Raw genomic sequence first — 21785 nt, forward strand, 5'->3', positions numbered from 1 at the left:
GGCAGCAAATGAAAATGTTTCTGTTCCATATTCTCCTGTTTCTGTTGCCGTATGCTTAAATGTGTTGTGTGGCCCAGTACCGCAGCTTTGTTGGTGTGGGTAACTGCTTGTGTCTGTGCAGTGCCCTAGGCACTTGAAACCACTTTGGGCTCACCAGAGGCACAGAAAGCAATCCTAAGAGCTGTTTCAGAGCTAGTACACTAAAAATACTACCTCTTAATGTGTGCTTTGTTGTAGTTCCGTAATTCCTTCCTTTGCAAGCTAGGTGCGAGTTTTTAATATTACTTTGTGTTGTATCTGTATCTTTCCTTTTTTGGTCTTAATACTGACCTGTTGGTATAATCCTCCTCATCTATCATGATGTGCTTTTTTAGAGGTCGGAGCAGGCACGTGTACATGGCGGACTTGTCAGAACTGTGCGAAGGCGCTCTGTCTGCTTCCCGGTTGCAGATCTAAGCAGAATCGTTAGTAATGCTTCGTGTTCGACCAAGGCGGGTGGCAACACTTGAGTGCTCGTATTGCAGCAGATGATGGTGAGGATATGCATAGTCGTATAGCAGATGCATGTATTGTTTTCCTGTAGTCTCAGGGGCAGAGGTTAAAACAGAAGCAAAAATGCAAAACCAATGTTGTGTGAGGTGCTACGTCGGAGAGCAGGTGCAGGTTACACAACAGGTCTAGGCGACAGGCTGTTCCCTCTACGTGGTGGGGTTTCACTGTTGCATTCTTGGCCTGACCGCGTCTATTTGACTGTCACAGCTGGAATCTGTCATATCACCTCAGTCTTTCTAACTGCGGAAAACGTGTGCAGGCTTCTCGCCACCTCCGTTTTCTTTTTGCAGTTTGCACGTTGCCACTGTTGCTCACCTTTGGGGGCCCCTGCTGCAATACAGGATGCTACCCTGGGACTTGGGTTCAGTTCGTTACTCCATTACATGCTGTCTAAAAGCGTTGAGTGAGCCAATTAAACTTAAAAAGCCTAAATTCCTCTGTGCATCTATTTTCTTTTGTGGATCTGAGCATTAATTTCTGTGCATGTAGCCAAATAAATGTTGAGACTGCATACTCTGTATAGTCTGTGTCCGCTTAAATTTTACACAGAAAATAATAAGTGGCTCCTTGACAAATTAGTCTCTTCCCTCATCCTTAGTTAGGTTGTTATCCTTAGCTGCTTGTTATCTGTGCTGATTGAATTAAAGCTAGAGTGAGGATGCTTATGCGCGTTGCCTTTCCGCTCTCATTTAACTGTGTAGAGGCACTTCCTGTACTCCAGTTCACCATTTGTGAAGAAGAGAACTACAGCCTTTTCCTACCTGATCAAAGGTTGAGAGACATTGGTCCTAAATATGTGTAGAGAGAGAACTGCACAGTCTAAAACTATATTTTTCCTCTGTATGTCTTTCCAGGACTTGTATACTTTGGGCACAGATGGCCAGAGACAAGCTATCAAGTCCACTGAGTATTCTAAAAATAATCAGATGGTTCATTGGCTTCTGCATTGCTGTTGAACGTGCCATTGTCTGTGCACGTCGTTTTGGAAAGTGATGCTCACAGCTAGAAGATTGCAGCTGTAGAGCCAGCAGGCAGCTGTTTTGGATGCTTACCTTGGTCACAGCAAGCAAATATAGTGCTTTGTACCTTGTTGTCTCCTAAAAAAGCAGAATACTTAAACTGAAAGGAGCAAGGTATATTATTCTCTGTGCCTGAGAAATGAAAAGGAGGGAGGAGAGAGGAAAAACAAGTCAAAACTACAGATGACATTATCAAACTCTTCAGAGGACTTAGGATGCTCTGTTCGCATAGTTAGTTGTTTTTAACATACCCTTTGGAAACATAATTCCCTTCCTCCTTAGTTAGCCTCACACCTAGGATATCTGCCTCTCCCCCTGCTTTGCGTGTACCATGCCTGGGGATTGCCCAGGGGTAAAGGGTGCAGCGGTGGGGAGAGGGTGAGGCAGGGGCTTTTACAAAAACTTCAGTAACTGCTACCGAAAACAAGTATTTTGAAAGGCCCATTTCAGCTTCTAGTTCTTTAAGCAATAAAAACCTATAAAGTGTCACTGATGACCTATAAAGTAAACACTGCTATCAGTGACATATTAAAGCTACACCAACATAAAACACACTCCCACCCTACTTGTTATTGGACACCACCAAATAAGAAACTCCAGATATTCTTCACTAGTAGTAACTCCTTAAAATATTATGAAGGATATGTGATTAGAATGAATATTTGAAAATCTAGGTTTTATGAGACATTTAAGCCTGAAAAGGCTTTGTGAGGCTGCTAATTGTCAAGCTTTTTTTTTTTTTTTTTTGCTAAAATATGAAAAATTCCAAATAACAAAAGCACAACCCAGAGGTTATGAAGTTTGTGCTCCTAATCATTTTACTTTTCCTAGCACTACTGAAAGAAAGCATTTTCAAAGTACAATTTTCAGGCTTAAATATGTCTTCCTAGAACAGCTCTATGCTTTCTTCTAAGAAAGTGAGCTAAATAAGTTTTAAAAGTCAGAGTGATGTTAAGATACTCTTCTACTGTGAAAATTTTCATTTATTGGTTATTGGACATGAGATTCCTGTGTGTTTTTGTTTGCTTTTTTTATTATTAAATCTTCATCTGAGTGCCTTTATGTTGCTTTTTTCCTATAGTAACATTTCAAATTTTGAGGGTTCATCTATTCTGAACAGACTTTTGCTTTTTGTAGTTGTCCTTGTTGGGGATGGGTGGCTTTTTTTGTTTGCTTTCCTTTTATGAAAGGATTTTGGTGGGTTGCATATAGCTGATATTGGAAGTATAGGCTATATACCTGTGTTTTCATGGCTAGAGCTTTGTTTCACATTAATGAAAACAAACAACAAACTTTCCAATCTAAGCAGTGCCAAAACTCTTTGGTACTGGCACCCATTGCAGCATCTGCAGTTCTCACCTGGCCTCCTAGCTGCTTTTTACACCTCTTCTCCTCCTCTTCCTCCTGGCTCCCTGCTCAATGGTACTCCTTTCATGGCCAACACAGTGCCAGGGCCGAGCTGATATTCCCCTAGGTGGATCAGTAGATCATGGGAGGGGAAAAGAACAGATGGAAGGAGCAGCCACTTGCCTCTCTGGCAGGGTGAGGTGCCCAGGGGCAGATCTTGCTTCCCTCTGCTGACTCCATGCTTACGGGCTCCTCATATTTCAGTGAGGTGAGGAGAGCCCCTGCTCTTTCCGCTTCCCTGCGTCCCATTGTCCTCATGTCCCAGGTTTAATAGTATCTCAGTACTCTATGGTAATTTGATACCTCTTGGTATCAGCCTCACGAGGCTCAGATGTGGTCCATCATGTGTACACCAGCATGTCTTTACCTTCAGTAAAGACAAACTAGACTGAGGGGAAGCAAGTGGTTCCTCTTTCTTTGAACTCTTTATTTTGCTGTAGAGGCAATAACTATGTGCTTTTGAAAAGTTTATTTAACTTGAATGGAGTATGAACAAAACCTAGGTTGCGGATCTTCTGAGGGCCCACCCAAAGAGTGGGGGTAAGGATGCACCAAAATTGTCAGGAAATAGTATCTTTGTATAGACTGGACATCTGGACGGAGAAATTTATTTTGATACTATTCTTATCCTACTATCAGGTAGATTTGTGTCCTTAAGGAGATTGCAATGTGCATTAACTTGCAGAGATGGCTCCTGTGTAAAATGGGTACTCTATTGATAAATTCCAAGTTGTTATAGGCAAATATGCCATTTGAAGAGTGCTGTTGCATAGTGCCCATTACTATAAGACTCAATGTAGGCGCATAGAGATCAGAGAGACTAGATTCTCTGTGATGTACTGCTGATTGTATTCAAAATTAATGACTATGAAAAAGTGCATTTTGAAGCAATAACTTTGATTGCTCTGAACTGGAGAGAAAATTATGGTGTGTATTGCAGGTAGAATGTGGTATGATACGTTCTCCGACTTCTCCAAATAGGTTAGTGTAGTAAAAATACACTAGCTCTTTTGTTGACATCTGGCAATTTGTATCTCATAATCTTTTAGTATGGGAAAAATAATGGGAACTGATTAGGTCACAGGTAGGTAATTCTGCTTTTTATATGCGTAACTTATGTGGCTTCTATTTCCTTGTTATAGACTAAAATATTCAGGTAGTAACTTCTGGTTTAAACTTAAAATCTGGAGTACTGAAGAAGAACTCTCAAGCAGTTAACTAACTTTGTCCATGGGCACAAGCCATCAGGGTAGGTTGGACGTATTTGGGAGGTTAGAAGAGGATAAAACAATCTTGGTAGGATTCTTTGAGAACAATTGGTGTGGCATAGCGTTAATTGCAGTAATTGCCAAGCAGTCCTGAGACTCCCACCTTCTGGTTTACAGGTGCCTCAGTACTGTATTCTGCAAAGTTGCTGTGCTTTTGGTGTCATAAGCAAATAGATATGGAGATTGTTGTGTGTTCATCTAAAGATGCTTTTGCCTTATATTTCCAGTGTTACTGTGGTTTCCTTTTGGGTGTTTTTTAACTTCTCAGAAAATATTCCCTACTCTGCTCTTTCTCCAGGCGACTACAATTCACCTGGAGAGCAGGAGGTTGGTCCATCATGTTTCCCCCTCTGTGTGTGTTTAATGGTTCACAGCAATCAAACCTGTGCACAGAATGTAGATTACTCTCTTTCAATATTTCAACCTTCCTGATTTCTCACTGTTAAACAAAATTGTTCTGAAGTGAACATTATGTATTTTTCTATTTTTAGTGTTTGTCCTGGATGTTTCTGAACCTGCTTTTCATCTTTCTGTCTATAATGCAGGTGAAACCAGGAAGAGGTTTTGGTATAAACTATTTAACAGTTGGGAAAAGATTTTAATCCTGCCAGGGCTTTAAAACTTGCTAGTGGTCTTTTAATGGCCTCCTTTGCAGTATGCCTCTCTTTCTCTGCTGGAGAAACTGGCTCGAGTGCATTTATTGTCTTTTGTCTTATTGTATACTAAATTGATATCTCATAGCAAGCATTCACCGGTTAAAGATTTACTTGCTTTGTCGTTGGGTCAATTGCATTTCCACAACCCTGTAAGTTTGTGTAGGTGTTGTTGACATGTTGATTTATGAACTTCCTGTTTTTAAAATGTTATATACAGGGGATTCAGCCTGGATATGAGGTACTGAAGGGAAAAAGAGCATAACGCTTGGCTGCCCACCTTGCCCGTTTAACTGTACATAATGGAGACCAAGGAAGAGAAGAAGGAACGAAGACAAGGCTATTTTGCTCGGTAAGCTTACAAGTTTCAACACTGATTGAAATATGAAACTCATCACTCTGCTTTTTTCATGAGGCTTTACAATTTTTAAAGCATGTATAAAAATAACCCCTCTACTGCATAATGAATCCGGAGAGAGCTTTCTTTGTTCCTGTCCCTGGTGTTGGAGTGATGATTTGCTCTCTTTAGGTTACGGAGATAAATTTGAATTGAAAGTGTTATAAATGACACAAGACTCTTTCTGAGTAGTGAGCTGCAAATTGCACTGAACTTGAGCTTCCAGCATCCAGTTTCTGAAGAGTGTTTATAAACATGTCTAAGTACAAACATATCTAAGCATAATGTTTATCCAATTTCAAATTAAAGCACAGATTAAGTAGTATTATCTCGCAGGATAAAGTGAGCTTAAAAAAAGGGTAACTGTGCTAATGGTCTAAGCTGCCTAGACTTTATAATCTTTATAGATAAAAACAGTGGTTTCTTTTTTGTCAGTCACTTCTATCATTTGAAATTCCTGATTGGTGGGTTTTTTTTTTTTAATTTTTAAAGGAATAACTGATGTTGCTTCCTTAATAACCTGACTACAAAAAATACTGAATTAAAAGACATCTGTGAGCTCTGATGTACAGACCAAACAAAGCTCGTTTACCCTCTGTAAGGGGCAGGGGGAGAAGCTTAGTGTAAAAAACTTCCTTGGCTGTTTTCAAACTGAAATTCAAAGATGGCTCCTGCAGCATTGAGAAGGAAAACCGCATGCTCTCTCCGCTCTGTACTAAATAACTATTAATGATACTGCACTAAAACGCTAGTCTGGGTGCATTACAGACATCTGGAGATGTCTGAAAATTGAAAAGTGAGGGCAAAAGGGACAGCACTTGTCCATTGCTTATCAGGATGTAAGGATGGTTAAGGACTTGAAAGTTTTGTGATGAGGGACATCGGTTAATGGTGGGTAACTTGCTTTTCATTTGGAGAAATGCTATTTTGCTGATGGAAATAAATGTGATCTAGTATTTGAGAAGGGGAAATAATAGCACATATAGCAGAGGAGGTATCAAGTAGGATAAAACTGAAGTAGCTAAAGAGATTGCACTAAGGAACAAGTAATTTCTTGTTAAGGAAGACTTGGGCTTCAAGAAATGTCAGAGTTAGATGCTTTGGTATTGAAGATAATGTTTTGAGCTGCTGAGTGGTAATCCTTTTTAAATCTATCTGCTAAACAAATTGAAACTACCTCAAAAGGCTTTCAGCAAAGTGCTTCTTGACATTTTATTTAATTTGTTTTTTCAGGTTTTGTCATCTTTGGCTAGTCTCCCCTAAAATTCACAGGGGCAGCTTGTCCTGCACAGGCACTAGGCAGGGGTGAGAAGACCTGAATCTAGCACTTCCCTGCTATGCAACTTTGAGAAGGTCATCTCTCTCTTTCCCTCCTGGCTTATGACTGTCTCTTTTATCTAGGTTGCAAGTCTTAAAGGCAGTCCCTGCTCTAAACAAATCTGTGCATTGTTTCTACAAGAATGATACCGCAGACCCTCAAGTGCTGTTTTAATAGAAACTAAAATGGGCGAGAAGGTATTATGCCCAACATTCATATACTTTGTCTGTGTATGCAGTCAGGGACAGAGGCAGAACCAAATTTACATTTTCTTGATTTTTAGCCTAGCTTCATAAGTCTAGCTTGCTTCCTCTAGTAAGCAGGTGTCCCAGCAGCTTGCGGATAAATGCTTTGACACAGTACGAATGTCATACCAGTAACTGAAAATAGTAGTAATACAAAGGCAGTTCTAACAATGTCCCTAATGTGTCTTTAAGCTTTTTAAAATTTAACTTTCTACTAGATATAGGCAAAAGTTTCAAACTTGGGTGCCTGATATTGCCACAGCTACATATTTTAATTCAGTATGTATTTTGATTTCCCTGTCAATTTTGGATGTTTAGTATCTCAGAATCTGAAGGCGCCTGTTCTGCTCTCAAGTTTGAGTGTTCAGGTTTGATAATCTCAGCCCTGCCTAACTTTAATATTATTTTGTATACTTCTTCAAATATCTGTGTTGTCCTGCCAGCTTGGTCTCATCTTTTTTAAGCCAGGAGCAACCTTGGCTGATTCCCCAACACCTGCACCGCTCTACTTTCATTACTACTACTTCTGTTACTGTTTTTTTTTTTCCCTTATCTGTTTTTACTGTTATGTTTTGTGAGCCTAGGATAATAGTAGTATTTACAAAATCTAAATTTATGTACAGTAAATATTCTTATGGGACAAAGTGGTTTTTTCCCCCCTCCTTTGTTGATCTTGTTACTTCTACCTGTCATTAAATTAAGGAGATAAAAGATCAGATATTTATGCTTGTGGGAGAGGACTACTGCTTGCCAGAAGAGAGAATGGAAAAAGGATCCCTCGCTTTCCTAGCAGAAGAGACTAAACCGTGCCCCATGTCTGGGGAAAGGGGGAAAGCGCTCTGCTCAACTCTGTGCTGAGGAAAAGGATTGTGTTTAGATTAGATTAGAAAGGGCAAAACTTGTGCATGCAGTGCTGCTGAAATAAAATGTTTTACAGCTATCGTGTGGGCTATATTTGTGAAAATACATGAGTTTTATTTAAAAAAAAAAAAAAAAACTTCACGTGAGGGGAAAGGTTCTTGTGGTATTAACAAGGACATTAACATAAAAATGGGCCATGAGCGTGCCTACTTGAATTTTACTTCAAACCTATAGTACTCTGTACTGCTCTTTCTCTTAAGCTCCTGCTACCAGAAACCTGAGTTCTCTGTCGGCAGAGCAAGGGAGCACGTGGACGTGAATAGCAGGCCAGGCATCTGCTTCGCTGCCCTGCCGGCACCCCGAGCCGACTGGCTCCCCCTCAGAAGGCAGCGTTTGGTCTTCAAGCTAATGTCATTCTTGGCCCCTAGAGGAAAGCTTTGGGTAGGGTTGGCGCTCAGTGTCTGATGGATCATGGTAGCAATCCTTTGAAAGGCTCAACGTGAGAATCCCCAAATATTTCAAGTGGTTACTATGGTAGTAGTAATCTGCTGACAAACCAGCTCCTAAATTGCTAGGGAGGAAGCAAAATCCTCATGGAGCTACTGTCTGCATCCCCCTCCCTCAACTTCAGTGTTTCAGATAGGCTGGTTTGAACTATTTAGACTTCCTCTTTAGATAAGCTCTCCTTAGCCATCCCATCTTTCCACTTGGGGTCTTGAGTCCTCAGTACCTCATGTTTTCATGTTTTTCCCCTTAGAGGAACAGCAAGCACTCTTCTCACAGGTCCCCACCGCTCTTCCTGGGAAGCGAATCTGAAATAAAGCCTTCACCATCCATTTCTTTTTCTAATCAAAGGCTCCTCTGCGCTGCGTGTGTTGTTGTAAAGGGCTTATTTTTGCCTAAATGGGCTGGCAGTTGATTTAACTTGAAACTTCCCCCCCCCCCCCCAAAAAAAAAAAAGAAAGAAACGTCTACAAAACTTTTTAAAGACCAATTTAAATTCCTTGTGGAGATAAGATGTTACAGCTTGTGGGAGTTTAACAGGCAAGAAGAATGAGTATAAGAGTTAACATGCAAGCATGAGCTTCTCTTGTGCAAGAAGTCCTTATCTGAGACTGCTACTCCTATTTGAAGATTATTCTGTGTAGTTAATTGTTTTTGCCTAATTCTTCAAACCTTGTTTTCAGGCTCTTCTGTTTACTTCTGTGTCGTTAGCTTCAAAATGGACCGATATTACTCCAGCTCTTGCACAGAACTCTGTCTCCTCTTGCTCTGAAGTCTGTCCTGGTATCCAGCAAGTCAGAAAATAAATGGTACAATATAATATAGATGTACAATGGCACATCTATGTGTATTAGATACCTGCTTACTGTTGCCTGACTGTGACGTTTGGTTTCTTTTATTGTGGTTGTGTTCCCCTGAGCCCTGGTACAACTTGTTATTTTCCTTTACATGTGCTTCCTTTATCTTCCTTTTGTTCTTACAGAGTGGAGAACCTCTCTGCCTTTCCCCTGTCTGTTTTGTAGGTTCTCCACTGCAGCATAAATTCAGTGATAATATTGTGCAAAATCAGGGGGATATCAGCTTGTGCACATGTGTGATTTGGGATGGCATTATGTAGAAATAATTTCTGGTAATTATAAAAGCTGAAAGTTTGAATAATCCTGATTTTTGGTGTAATGAGGAACAGTATGAGAGCCATTAATTAACAAAGTAGCTGCTACAGTAACAGTGCTGTCCTGTTACGCCTTCTGAAGAGGAACACTTTAATCAGTAAAAAGGCGTAACAAAACAGCCTCCCCTTCCGAACTTGGTGTCCTTTCTAGTTATATCTTCTAGTAACACCGATTATTGCGTGTAGAAACCTAGTTCCTTTCACATCAGAAACTATGCTTAAAACAAGTTTAAAATAAATAACTATTACACATTTAAGTAAATTTAAAAGGAAATTACCAAGATGAGTGACGTGTCATATGGAAATTATTGCTTTGGTTGTAAATTGATAGTCTGGTACTCTGAATGTACAGTTTAAAACTGGAATTGTTTTTTGTATACATAGTTCTGTGATGCTGGATATATTTGGACGAGAAGTTCTAGGAGATGAGAGATTACAAGGGAAGAATTTGTTGAGTAGTTTTCTGAAAGAATGACAAAACAGGCTTTTAAAAATACTCTGTATCTCTTAACCTTCCTAATTGTGAGTTAGTCAGCATTTCCCGTGCTCTGTATGATCTACTGTCACTATTACAAGTAGTTCTCAACCACTTTCTTACTGGAGAACCAGAAATAAGTAATGCTTTATTTGAAAAAAAATATTACTTTTTGATACGTATACTGAGATTCTTACATTAGTTTATTAATAACTGGGAACACTAATGAGTGTCAACAACTTGTGGTGACCTTAGGCTGAAGAAAACAGTATTGAGATGTACGTTAGAACTGGCGTTTCCGTTGAACCAAATTTCTTTTTTAGGTTTGTAGGGGAATTGCGAGTTTTAGTTCTCAGATGATATAAATATCTGGGACATGCTCCAAAGTCCATTTGAGTAGGCAGGGACTCCCATTAGCTCCTGCTTTACTTGGTCAGAACCTGAAGCCAGTTGTAAAACCTGCTGTTCACCTCATTCTGCCTTGTGATATAACTATTTAAGGAAAATAAAGAATTTTACAACATATTTTAACTTCATTTAGACTCTTGGCTTTGATACTTAAATTTACCTTCATGCTGGTTAAGATTTGTTTGTTAAACCGAATATTTACGAAGATAGAGATCACTGTCCTGTACAGTTATCATTTACTTGACACCAGGCTTTTATTTGCATTTTTTTCCTCCTATTTATTTTTTACTACCTACCAGAAACAAACAATACAACAAATTGCATACAATGTTCCAGTAACGTTGGTTGTTTACAACTTAACTTTAGCTTTACTTTTAAACATTTACAATTAATTATAGCAAGAAGGATTAATACATAGTGACTGAGCTGTAAAGAGCTAGAGTCTGGATAGATTAGTTGGGGAAAGAATCATATATGCTTTTCACGTTCTTGTAGTCTTCCCTTGATACTTGCTTTTGGCTACTGTTGGGAGATAGGATGCTGAGCTACACGATCTGATGCAATATAGTCACTCCTTAGGTCAGGTTTTTGCATATTACAAATCAACAGGTTTACAAGCCTACCAAAGAGCTTCGGCATCTTTCCTGTTTTCTCCTTTTTTTATTCCTATATTCAGTGTTGGATACTTGATATTTTTCATTCCTGTGGCTGTTAAGACATAGGAAAATGGTGAAATGAGAAATATGTTGTGGGCACGGAGAGGGAAAGGATGAGAAGGGAGGATATCAAAGGTATCTAAGAAGGAGCAAAGCCCAGCAGTGAAATAAATGCACAAACATACTTTCTTGAGAGCATGTCCTGTTCATGACGCTTTGTCATGGGCATTTTTGTTGGAAATCTTTTCTTACTGGTGGGACTCGTTTTATCAGTGCAGCAATCTTAACATTAGGTGCTCCTTAGGTTACTTCTACAGCAACCAGCCCCTTGCTGGTGGTCCTGCTGTGCTGAGACAAAGTGTTGATATTTATTCAGCTTTCTGTTAGCACCCATCATTTATTTTTCCTTTTAGAAGGAAAAGTTTCCAAACATTGTTTCTAAAACAAACCGTCGTGGAGGTTTATCTTGGGTGTGAGGAATATTCAAGCCAAGATCTTGGAGATGCTTAAGATTTATAAATGACTCTAGGAAATAACACTTTGTTTCAGCTCATCTATATAATGGAAACTTCTTAGCTCTGCTTCCAGACGTATAAACATTACCTCAGAATCCTGTTATTGAAACTAAAAACGATATAAGGTTTTGCTCCCATTGTTTTGACCAATGGCGTATTTGCCTGAGGCATTTTATTTTATAAGAAATGGTTGAAGATATCACAACTTCAGATTTATAGGGCGCAAAACATATTATTTGCTCAGCAATTCAGGGGCGCATGTGCGGGTGATGAGGAGTAGTTGATTTTTCTCTGTTGGATGTTGAGAAAAGTTATAAAATAGTTTCCAGGTCATACACTATTGTGATTTGGCTTCCAGTCGCTTAAAGTGGCGGGGTTTCAGCGTTTTTAGCAGACTTTCTGCCTGCTGCTGCATAGGTTAGTATTTCAGATCTCTTTTGTAACAGGTCTAGTTTTGAGACGTTAAGGAACGTCTAGAATTTCACTGACAGCAGCATAAGAAGTTGTTAGATAGCTAGACTTTTGCAAAGGTGATGAGATCCTTGCTTGAGAGCCATTTGCTGTTATTGCTCATATACTCTTGTGTATATTTAAAATATTGAGATTTTATTTTTGTTGTGTTTGTAAACCTGAAAAGTGAGAGTTGGGGAGGGATGAGGGGACAAGCCTATTTTTCTGCAGAGAGTTGTAGAACGTGACTGTTCACAGGGGAACGACGCACTGAAAAGCTGCTTATCTGTTTCCTCGTTTCGCATTGCCGTTGCTTTCTGGATTCTGAGGTTTTTATATTAGCAGTCTTGTAATGGTCAAGCATGATAAGAGTCTGCGAAAGAACTGCCTATATTGTCATCCTCTACTTGGCCCATGAGTCATCAGATTGTACCCAATGTTACCATTTCCTTTGGGAAGCATAACCAGCAAAAGGATTTATGCAGTTTTAGTTCTCTGTGATGCTTTTGTCCTCAAAAGTAGTAGAGTCATTTAGGACTAGAACATTTTGTTACGGTGGAACATGAGTAGTGAAAAATATCTGATTGGACCCTGAGCCTTTCTTCTAGGTTTTTAGAAATTCTCCACAAATAGCATTTCCTCCAGTAGTGGATATTTAAAAAAAAAAAAAAAAACAAAACCTTGCATAAGACTGGAAATGCTGTTTATCTCCTCACCTGTTCGCTGCTTCCTCGCTACGCATAAAGAGAGACTGGGTAGCAGCGATGGATCTGTATAAAGATAATTTTTTATTTTCATATTTTGGAAAAGGAAGAAAGGAAAAGTTTCACCAAGTTTTTGATTTATTTTAGGACTATATAACAACATACAGAGAAAAGAGATTCTATGTATTTCATCTTAAAATCTGAATCTGTTTAACACCTGCAGTTTCAGAGTTTTCACTAATTATCTTGCGAAATACGTACAAGGCTAGTTCGTTAGGCAGCAAGCCTGCAATGACCTTATATTTGCTTTTCCCAAAGGGACCTTTTGAGTGTCTCTTATCAGCCTTTAAAAAGAAACTGTTTAAAAAAAAATTAAAAACTTTAGCTTCCTTTTTTTTTTTTTTTTTTTTTTTTAGAACACAAATAGTAATGTGATGTACCTTTTGATGTAGAAGTCTGTGCAGTTTTGATAAGAATTGCTATTAACATAGCCATAATGTAATTCCTCTTCCTCTCCTTCCCTACCCGTACTGCCAGCAGCTGTCTCTGTAGTGCCTGAGAGGTGTCCTGGAGGTGGTTTCGAGGACTTCGAAAGATGACTTTCTGGGTAGCTCAGATTCTGACTTATTTACTCTTCTAATAGCTATGAGCTGTTGGAAACTTAGCACTAAGACCTGGCAGACGCTTGGTTCCCCCATTGCTGTAAAGGGATGCTGAGAGCAGGCTGCTCCTGAAGGAGGTGGTGCTGCTCTCGGGCCCTCGTGCATCCCTGTCCGGTGGGTGGGAGCGCTGCTGTCGAGGGGTGCTGCCCTGGGCCACGGCCGCCATGCGCCCGGGAGCCCTGCGCCTGAGGTTGCTGCTGTTAAAGATCTCTTGCCCCTGCTTTGGGCAGTTGCAGTTGCGAATCAAGATTTTGCCCTCCTGGTTTTTGGCACGTGCTGTGCTAGATCCGATTGCTGCCACGCTGGATGAGATGGCCTATTTCCAGTAAGGGCACTGCGTGTTTAACGGGAAAGATAACGTGTTTCTAATGAATGATATGTGCCAGGATGCGCCTTTAGGGAGAAGCAGTTTTTTCCCCTCTGTCTCTGGGGTCGGAAGAGATTGCATAGCTAACTAAGGGAATCCTGCAGACAAGAAGTGCTGTGGCTCCTGTGACAGGGGCGCTGGATGACTGGATGCCTTCACCATATGCCGGTGGGCACCAGGTCCCTTCTGCTGCCTTCCCCGCCCCCCGGCAATTTGGCTTTTCTCCCTTCCCTGGGGCTTTGGAGGGTTGGTCAGAGTGTAAGAGCCTGTGCCGCTGTTCCTGATGGCATCAGGTTCTCTGTGCTGCCCAGCTGGTATGTTCTTGTGCCCTCAGCGTTAATCCAGCTCTCAGCTTTGATTCAGATTTTTTCCTCTATCCTGTAGTCAGATCGTTAAGAACTATGATTCTTCATGGGATTTTGTTTGTTCGTTTTTGGGGGTTTTTTTTGGCCACTGCAGGGTTCCCCCTTCCCCCCCCCCCCCCCCCGCACCTTTCTTTCTCCCCTTTCTCCTACTCTGTAGTCTGGAGCAGGATCATCTGAAATTTAAGCCTAATATTTTAACTCTCTCTGATGCTACTCTGCTGAGGTCCGTGGGATTTTTTTCCTGTTGATCTGTGTGGGAGAAAGTCTCTAGGAGAGCAGCAGAATTGGTTAGGAATTTAGGGGAGGGAGAGAATTGTCCTTATGCTGCAAAACCTTTGTAATGTAGATGAGTCATAAATCAGCTCGTGGCTCTGAGTGCCTTAATGCACTGAGTGTTTTCCTGTCAGACAGCAGTCTCTCTGGCACAGAGAATGTGTCTTGCATAGCACTTAGTCTACTGATAATTGCTACTGGTTTTTAGCATGATTTTTTTTCTAGAGAGGCTGCTTTTTTTTCTTTTTCTTTCTTTTTCTTTCTTTTTTTTTTTTTTTTTAAACAGGAGGCTTAAATTTAGCGTGTTTTACCTGCAGGTAAACTCAATTTAAATTACTTTTTTTTATGGTTTTTGCACAACAGTGCATTTCTGTCAGCTGCTGGATTTTTGCTTTTAATAATGCCTCTATAAATACTTGGCTTTGGGATTTAATCACGTTTCAATTGAACAATCTTTTAAAAAAAAAAAAAAACCTCCTTCAGCAAAAGATTTGTGTCCCATATCCCTGGTTTAAAAAAAGCTCTGCTTGCCTGAGGCTGAGAAGGGCTTTTTTGTAACTACAGAAGAGCTTCATATTGTAAATGCTGCCAAAACCCCATTTTTTTGGCAATCCCGCGGAGCTTCTTAAAACTGCGGAACATGGCTCTGTTCCCGCAAGCCGATACATTTGAGTAATTTTATGCGTATGAAGAATCCTATTGTTAAATTTAATAGGAGGCTGCAAGCCGCCGGTGTGGACAGAGCGCAGCAGGGGCGGTGGGAGCTGGTCCGAGGCGCCGCTGTGAGGCGAAACGCCTGTGCGGTGGAGCGGGGTGGGGGGGACCAGCATCTCCCCACCTGCCTCTGGCGTAGCGGGGCCACCACCAGCGTGCCCGGGAGCTTTCGCTCACGGCCAAGCAGAAGGGGACGGGCAAGGGGGGACGGAGGCAGGGTGTTGCAGCGCACCTGTCTCGCCTGCTCCTGGCCGCCCGGTCCGCTGGGAGCGGGAGGCTGTCGGTCGTCCTTGGAGGCAGCGGGCAGGGGGGCGGCTGCCCCCGTGCTCCCCGCCGCTCTGCGCTCGGCTCCTGCGGGGAGGAGGCGGCACCAAAGCCGGCGGCTCAGCCCGGTGGCCCTGCTGCGGTCTGGATGCGCGCGTGTGTCGTCGTCGTACTTAACAGTTAGTGATCTCTTGATTTAAAAGGTGTTGCCGTACAATTTTGCGTAGAAGCACTGATGCAAGCACCTCCGCTGAGGGGAGTTGCCATTTGCACTTAGGAAATATCCACTGTATGAAACAGTATCATTCGTATTTCAAACACGAAAACTCCTGTAAAGATTCCTGGTGTTTTTCCTCCCGTTATCAGCATTTTGCTGGGTGTTTCTTTGAACTTTCCTCTGTGTAACTGAGGATCTTCAGCGTACATTTCCTCCAACGTGCCGAGTGAGCGTCAGTTAATTGCAAGCCTTTTCAGGAAGCCATTTAAACTGTTCAGCCTGTTAAATGGGTTTCCAGTTGTTTGGGGACAATAAATGTAAAGATAGACAGTGGACTGGTTGAGATTTGGATTTGATAATTACTCTGAAATACTTTAATTAGTACCTTTTCCCACTTGCACCGCGGTGCTTCTTGCTTTCCATTTGTTCACGCCCAGATGAGTTTGCAATCTGTTTGTAAGCATGTGTACAGCATCCTGTTGCGTTGCGAGTTCCAGATGTGATTGATGGAATCCCCAGGAAACCTATTTCACTCCTGTAAAAGTGGCATTTTAATAGTTCTGGCAGCATCCTGAAAGTCAGCATGTAAAACCATCGGTTTGTATTCCTTTTTACTGCTTTCTTTCATCCTAGTACATTCTTCATACAAAAAGGTGTGTATTTTACTTTACAAAACTCTTTGAAAATACTGTTCTTTATGTTATATTAAACCTTTATTTTCATACCATACAGGATGTGCAATGAGGTAGAGCATTTAAGGGCATTTAAGTGTTAACTGTCAAAGTAGCTTTTTAAATAAAAGCAAAATTTAATGCAAAGACAAGTGCCTTAAATCCTAGCCCCCTCCTCCTCAAGATGCCCCTTTTAGTGCTCATTTAAGTAAAGAAATAATTACAGCTTTTGACTTTACTTCTGCCAATGGCTCCTGGACAGTGGTTCCTTTCTGATCCCCCTTACCTTGTTGATCATTCATTTATTAAGTAGAGTCAACTTATTCAACAGTAAGATCCTCTTCTTTATGAGGAAAACAATAAAACAATGATTTTTTTTTTTTTTTTATCTTCCCCACTGCAGTAAGGGGGGAAGCACTGTCACTGCCTTCTTGCTTTTTACAGCGGGGAAAGCTGCATCTCTCCAAACCCTGGTAGCCTAATCCCTAATGAAGGTTTGCTGTCACTGAACTGTCTGTTCTGGGTGAGCTGGAAGAAGCTGCCACCACCACTTGAGTATTCCTGTCCAGACGTCTATTGGACGTGATATAGCCTGTGTCTGGTTTGGCTTTCTGGTTTCCTGTTTTTGCTAGTCTTGGCCTAATGTTACACAAGAGCAAGGAAGACTATAATTTGACAAGCTCTTCAGTCTGGACAAAGTGCCTTTAAACTGGCACAACTGCCTGAAGAAGCACTATCCCTTCTTTTGGCCTTTTCATTTATGTTGACATAAATGTTAGCACAGCCAAGCTAGATTAGAGAATCTAATGTGGAAGTGATCTGATTTTTTTTTGTTTTAATTATTATTGTTTGTTGTATTTGCATTTTTGCATATCTGGTCCTTATGAAGCTGCAACAAATACTTGTGTGAGAGTAAGGACAAGTCAGGGAAAGGAGCAGCGATGGGCAAAGAGGCTCCTGTTCTGGTCAAACTGGCTTAAAATGTTTTTTTGAGCTACAAACTTTGAGCTGAGTCTCCTTTTCCCTTAATAGCACCGTGCTCATCCTAACTCCTAGAGGTTTGCTGTGTTTTTTACCCATATCGTATTCTGTCCCTGACAGTGGCCAGTCAGGGATGCTTAAGAAAAAACAGTGGGCAGGGGGAAGAAAAAGAAAAAAAGCCATTTCTGCATACAGGCATTCTTCCGCAGGTAGAGGTCGGCTTGCAGCAGTCTACAGCACCTCCTGAGTCCTTCCCATCACTGAGGTCTTAGCCCTTCATAGACACTGCTGCGGATTTTTTGCAGTTGCTTTTTGTACCTGTTTACATCTTTGGCATACATGACACGCCTAAGCAATTTATTTTTAGCTGCTTTTCACTTAATCAGGCAGTAGTGCTTAAGACAATTTAATTTGGTGCCCTTGGTACTTCTGTTTATAACAGATACTGAAATATCACTCCCTAAGTGTGTGTGGTGGTGTTTTTTTTTTTTTTTTCCTGGAGGTAGGTTCCAGATACATTATCGTTGCATGATGTATGTCTCACTTGGGCTCTTTTTTTCATAGAGTTTGCTTTTATTGACCATTGAATTTCATCTGCTGTTTATTGCTTCATTGTAAATGTCACTCGGCAATAAATTTCTCTTCAGCTGTTTTCTGTCAGCTTAATCAAAACTGAAACTAGATTTATATCATCAGAAAAGTTTGGCACCTAGATGATCGGAGGAAGTAGGTGAGTAGAGATGACTGTGTTGAAAAGCACACATCCCCATAGGTCTCCTTGTATCCTGTCATCTCTCTTCTTTTGGAAAAAACCTTTGCTCGTACCCTTTCATTTCCCTGTTTCAATCAGTTATTAATCCTGAAAGGACCTATCTTTTAAATTAAGTGGACTTTCATAAGATAAAGACTGTTTAATTGAGGGAGGGAGGGGTTTATCAGAATTTGAGGGGGAAATTGAAACGTATTTCAGTCAGCCTGATTAGCACGTGCTTTTTGACTTCATCCAGCACTCTTAATAGTTTTTTTTTTTAAGGTATGATTTCCCTGGGCAGAAGTTGTGCAGCTTTGCTGCAATACTCTTCTTATCCATGTAACTGTGATTCTGTTTTTTATAGCTTCAACAAGCTAATGTCAATTTAGGTGATGGTTTAGTAAGGTGGCAATTGCAGTCTGAGTGAACTGGTAGAGCTGTGAGAGCACCAGCTGGAGACAGAGAGTCAGGGCCATCCCTCCCTCCGAAGGGGTCTGAGGGAAGAGAAAGTGGCTTTGCTGAGCCAGTTTAGGAAGAATCTGTTGCATGCGTAGGAGCTGTTTGAGATGATTAATGAACACCATTGTAGGAGAAGTATTTGGCATCGTTAGCAAAGGAGAAGAGGAGGAGCCAGATGGGAATGTGGTAAGAATCAAGTCTGTATTTGTGGAAAGATAGATTCGTGGTGTGGATTTAATTGAACAAGTCTGTTGAGTCAGTTGAAGGCAAAGTTAAGGGCGTAATTCCTGAGGGAGGGATTTCTTCATTTTACCTTCTGGCTAAAGCTGTTCTTTGAAAACCCGCAGTAACTGGGTTTATAAAAGAAGGAATTAAATAGGAATGTAAATCAAACTAAAACAAGTTTCCAAAATCCTTTCCACACGGAAAGGATTTTATTAAACTACTGTCATGGTAATGCAGTGCTGAATACATCATAACCTGTCATTTGAACAGCTAACAGAGTACAGACACTCTTTAATATGTCGAAGCCATGGACTTTGTCCTTAATAGCTACTTCAGAGTTACTTTTTTTGTATTTTTTTTTCCTACAGTTAATTATTTAAATGCAGCATAAAAATGAATGCCACCCCTTATTTTTACCTGAATAGTCTGTTTTAGTAGTAAACATACAGTCTTGTGGCTTGCTTGTTACCTAAACAGGGTGCATACCAGGCTGAAATGGTTGATGTTTGGTGGAGGGAGCTTTCTTGCCGGGTGGCCACTACTTCGTTTATGAAGGTTTCTCACTGAGGATGAGTTTTGTATCCTTTCCCGCTGTGAAGTGAAAGTAGCTGAGGAAGTCGGGAGCAAGGTGTGATGCTCTGGCAAGCAGTCTGACTTTCTTTGGCTTTACAAGCAGTAGTGATTTATTTTGCCTGAGATCACTTATTCATCAGGTTGCATCAGACTGGATGAGAGCACAGCTGTGCCCAGAGCTGCCTGAGCTATGCTGGCACCGAGCTGGGTGAAGGGGATATCGATGATCTGTGCAAGACTGGAATACAATAGCTGCTAAGATCAGACCAGTGCATTCTTAATATTGATTTTTTTACTATAATGTTTCTTTTTTGAACATGATTTTGATTTATTTAGCCCTTCTGCATGGGTGGAGAAGGGCATGTAGGGCACAAAGACTTGATGAAATTATGATATATTACACTGAGTGAAGAGATGGAAAATTAACATAAAATAGTTAATTAACCTTATATACATAACCTTATACATAATCACACACAGTCCCATTATTTCATTCAGAATTAACAGGACTCTTGCTTGGGGACAAAACAGATCAAGATGTTTTAAGTGATTTAAAGAGAGTGTGTGTGTGTGTTTTTTTTTTTTTTTTAAATAATTTTAGTTAATCTTATTGCGTGCATGCATGCATATGTAATGGATTTAAGAAGACTGCCTCTGTGGAACATGATGTGTTTGTGCTCTGCAGGATGTTATGCTGATTGTATGCCAGATATCAAGGCAAATTTTAGAGGATGCACATTGTAGAAAATTTCCCAAAGGGAAAAAACTCTGTCAACTTGAAGATAAAATGAAGATTTCTGCTCCCTTCCCCTTTCTTTTTACATATTTGTTGCAGGGCCACTTTATTAGATGCTTTTGTTGTTAAGTAGAGGGTTGTCTGTACTCTGAGCATCTCTGATGTTTTTAATCTAATATATCATAAAAAATCAAGCGTTGTCTTATTACCCTAAGATGTGGACCTGGTGTTCTTTATGTCTATGATTAATTGAGTATCTACCGAATGAGTTCTTGTTCAATTTTTTGCTATGCATTTGAGTCTTAATCAAAACCAAATATAATGTACTGAAAAAGATGTTTTATTATCAGATTCCTATTTCTTTATTTTCTCAGATGCATCAGGTTCCCCAATTGTTTTTAATCTTCTCTACCCAGTTTCCACTAGAAGATTGTTTCTCGTTTGTGTGATGAGTTTTGTGTTTACACTAAGCCTCTCTCTCTTCTTAGAGTTATGGGAAATTCAGTCTGTCTTATTCATCAAAAAATGCGTATTTATTTGCCTTTTGTAGGTAGTCAGATGGACCTGGGTCTGGGAGATGAACTAGGTCTTTTCTTGAAATGTTTCCTAGCTCTTTTCCTGTAAGTCAATGGCTGGACTCTTTAAAAGTCAGTTGCAAAATACTTTTAAAAAAGCACTGTTGACTTAATATTTTTATCGACCTCATCTGGAATTATACCCATTTCAGATCAATAGTCTGTGTTAAGTAGCCTGAGAATGGTCTTTGCACTGCAAAATGTTTCTATTCCTCTGTTCCTCCAATAGGGTAGAACCCAGCAAAATCTCTGCTGGCAGCTCACAGTGTTCAGAAAGTGTTCAGTACCCATGATTTTCACGGGATTTAGTAGTAAGGCTTCCATGTTGGCCATTATTCACAGTAGCAGACTGAAGACTCTACTGAAAGACTATGTATTCAGGCAGGCTTGGAAAATAGAATGCCAGTTGTGGCTCAGAAAACACTTTGAGGATCAGTAAAAAGAGGCCTGTAAATAAATACAGAAAAATTATTTTGCCTGCCAGAACCAAATAGGTTGAGAGACTTTATCTGGTGTTTAAATGAAGTTACAGCTATGTAAGACTCTTTGCTTGGTCAGAAAATTGAATGTTTTTGCAGATAAGCTGTTAGTTTCTCCTGCCCTCCCCTTTTCTCTCTGCATCCTCAGCAACCTTCCCAGTGAAACACAACATACCCATTAACTGTGATACTGCAAAACAAACATCCCTGCTGCAGTAACAGCTTGTCCATTTGCTGAAAAAGAAATGAATTGTTTGGTTTAAAAGGCTGGTCTAATTGCAAAACCTGACACTATGGTCAAATTTAGGGGGGGGTAGTTTGTCCTTCAGCTCCCTTTTGCTCTCATAATCATTAGGACAAGACTAAATTTTGTTTTTATTCAGAGAGATTACCTTTAAAACTGAACAAAACCAGTAGAAATTTTCCAAAGCTGAAGAAGGGAATTATTTAAAAAAACCATTTGTAAAACTGATCTTGCGTGGCAGCTCGCGCTGTGAACGGTGGGAAATACCAGAGGTCTGGGAGAGAAGCAGAGAAGACCTTTGGCTACCTCCTTCCCCAGAAGATGATGGGTTTGAAATCTTACTGTAAGCTGGGGTGAGCGGAAGGGGGACTGGCGGCGTGCACGGGTGCCCAGTCCGCCTCGCTGCCTTGTGCGGCTGAGTGCGAGAAGGGCAGGTAGAGATGCGGGGGGTGCTCTGGGGGGCAGGAGTGGTGGCTAAGGTACTGTAAACCTTCCACCTCCTCTCTTTGCGGCCTAATCACTGCTGCACTGTACCAGTGCATAGTAATAATGAGTTGCCTTGTGTTTGTATAGGACTTTGTATTTGCTAGGCTAAAGGGCGCACCTGGTAAACAGTGTCAGAAAGC

The 21785-nt window shown here is 40.7% G+C and overlaps 1 protein-coding gene across 26 annotated transcripts in view; it reads left to right on the forward strand.

Annotated features, from left to right (window-relative positions):
• The window catches only part of NCOA7 (nuclear receptor coactivator 7), a 102824-nt gene that overhangs the window by 21848 nt on the left and 59191 nt on the right, over positions 1-21785 (forward strand). For 15 of the 26 annotated variants that reach the window (XM_009682870.2, XM_009682874.2, XM_068938191.1 and 12 more), the window contains one exon: positions 5120-5251. The exons of 7 other annotated variants lie outside the window; for them this stretch is intronic. In XM_009682870.2, coding sequence (XP_009681165.2) covers positions 5202-5251 — 50 coding nt within the window. In that variant the 5' untranslated portion in view covers positions 5120-5201. Of the gene's footprint in view, positions 1-374; positions 534-4544; positions 4574-5119; positions 5252-8907; positions 9034-21785 lie in introns of those variants that run through there. 4 more of the 26 variants (XM_068938209.1, XM_009682873.2, XM_068938196.1 and 1 more) reach the window with 3 other exon arrangements.

This window comes from Struthio camelus, chromosome 3 (genome assembly GCF_040807025.1).
Source record: "Struthio camelus isolate bStrCam1 chromosome 3, bStrCam1.hap1, whole genome shotgun sequence".
Taxonomy (NCBI): Eukaryota; Metazoa; Chordata; class Aves; order Struthioniformes; family Struthionidae; genus Struthio; species Struthio camelus.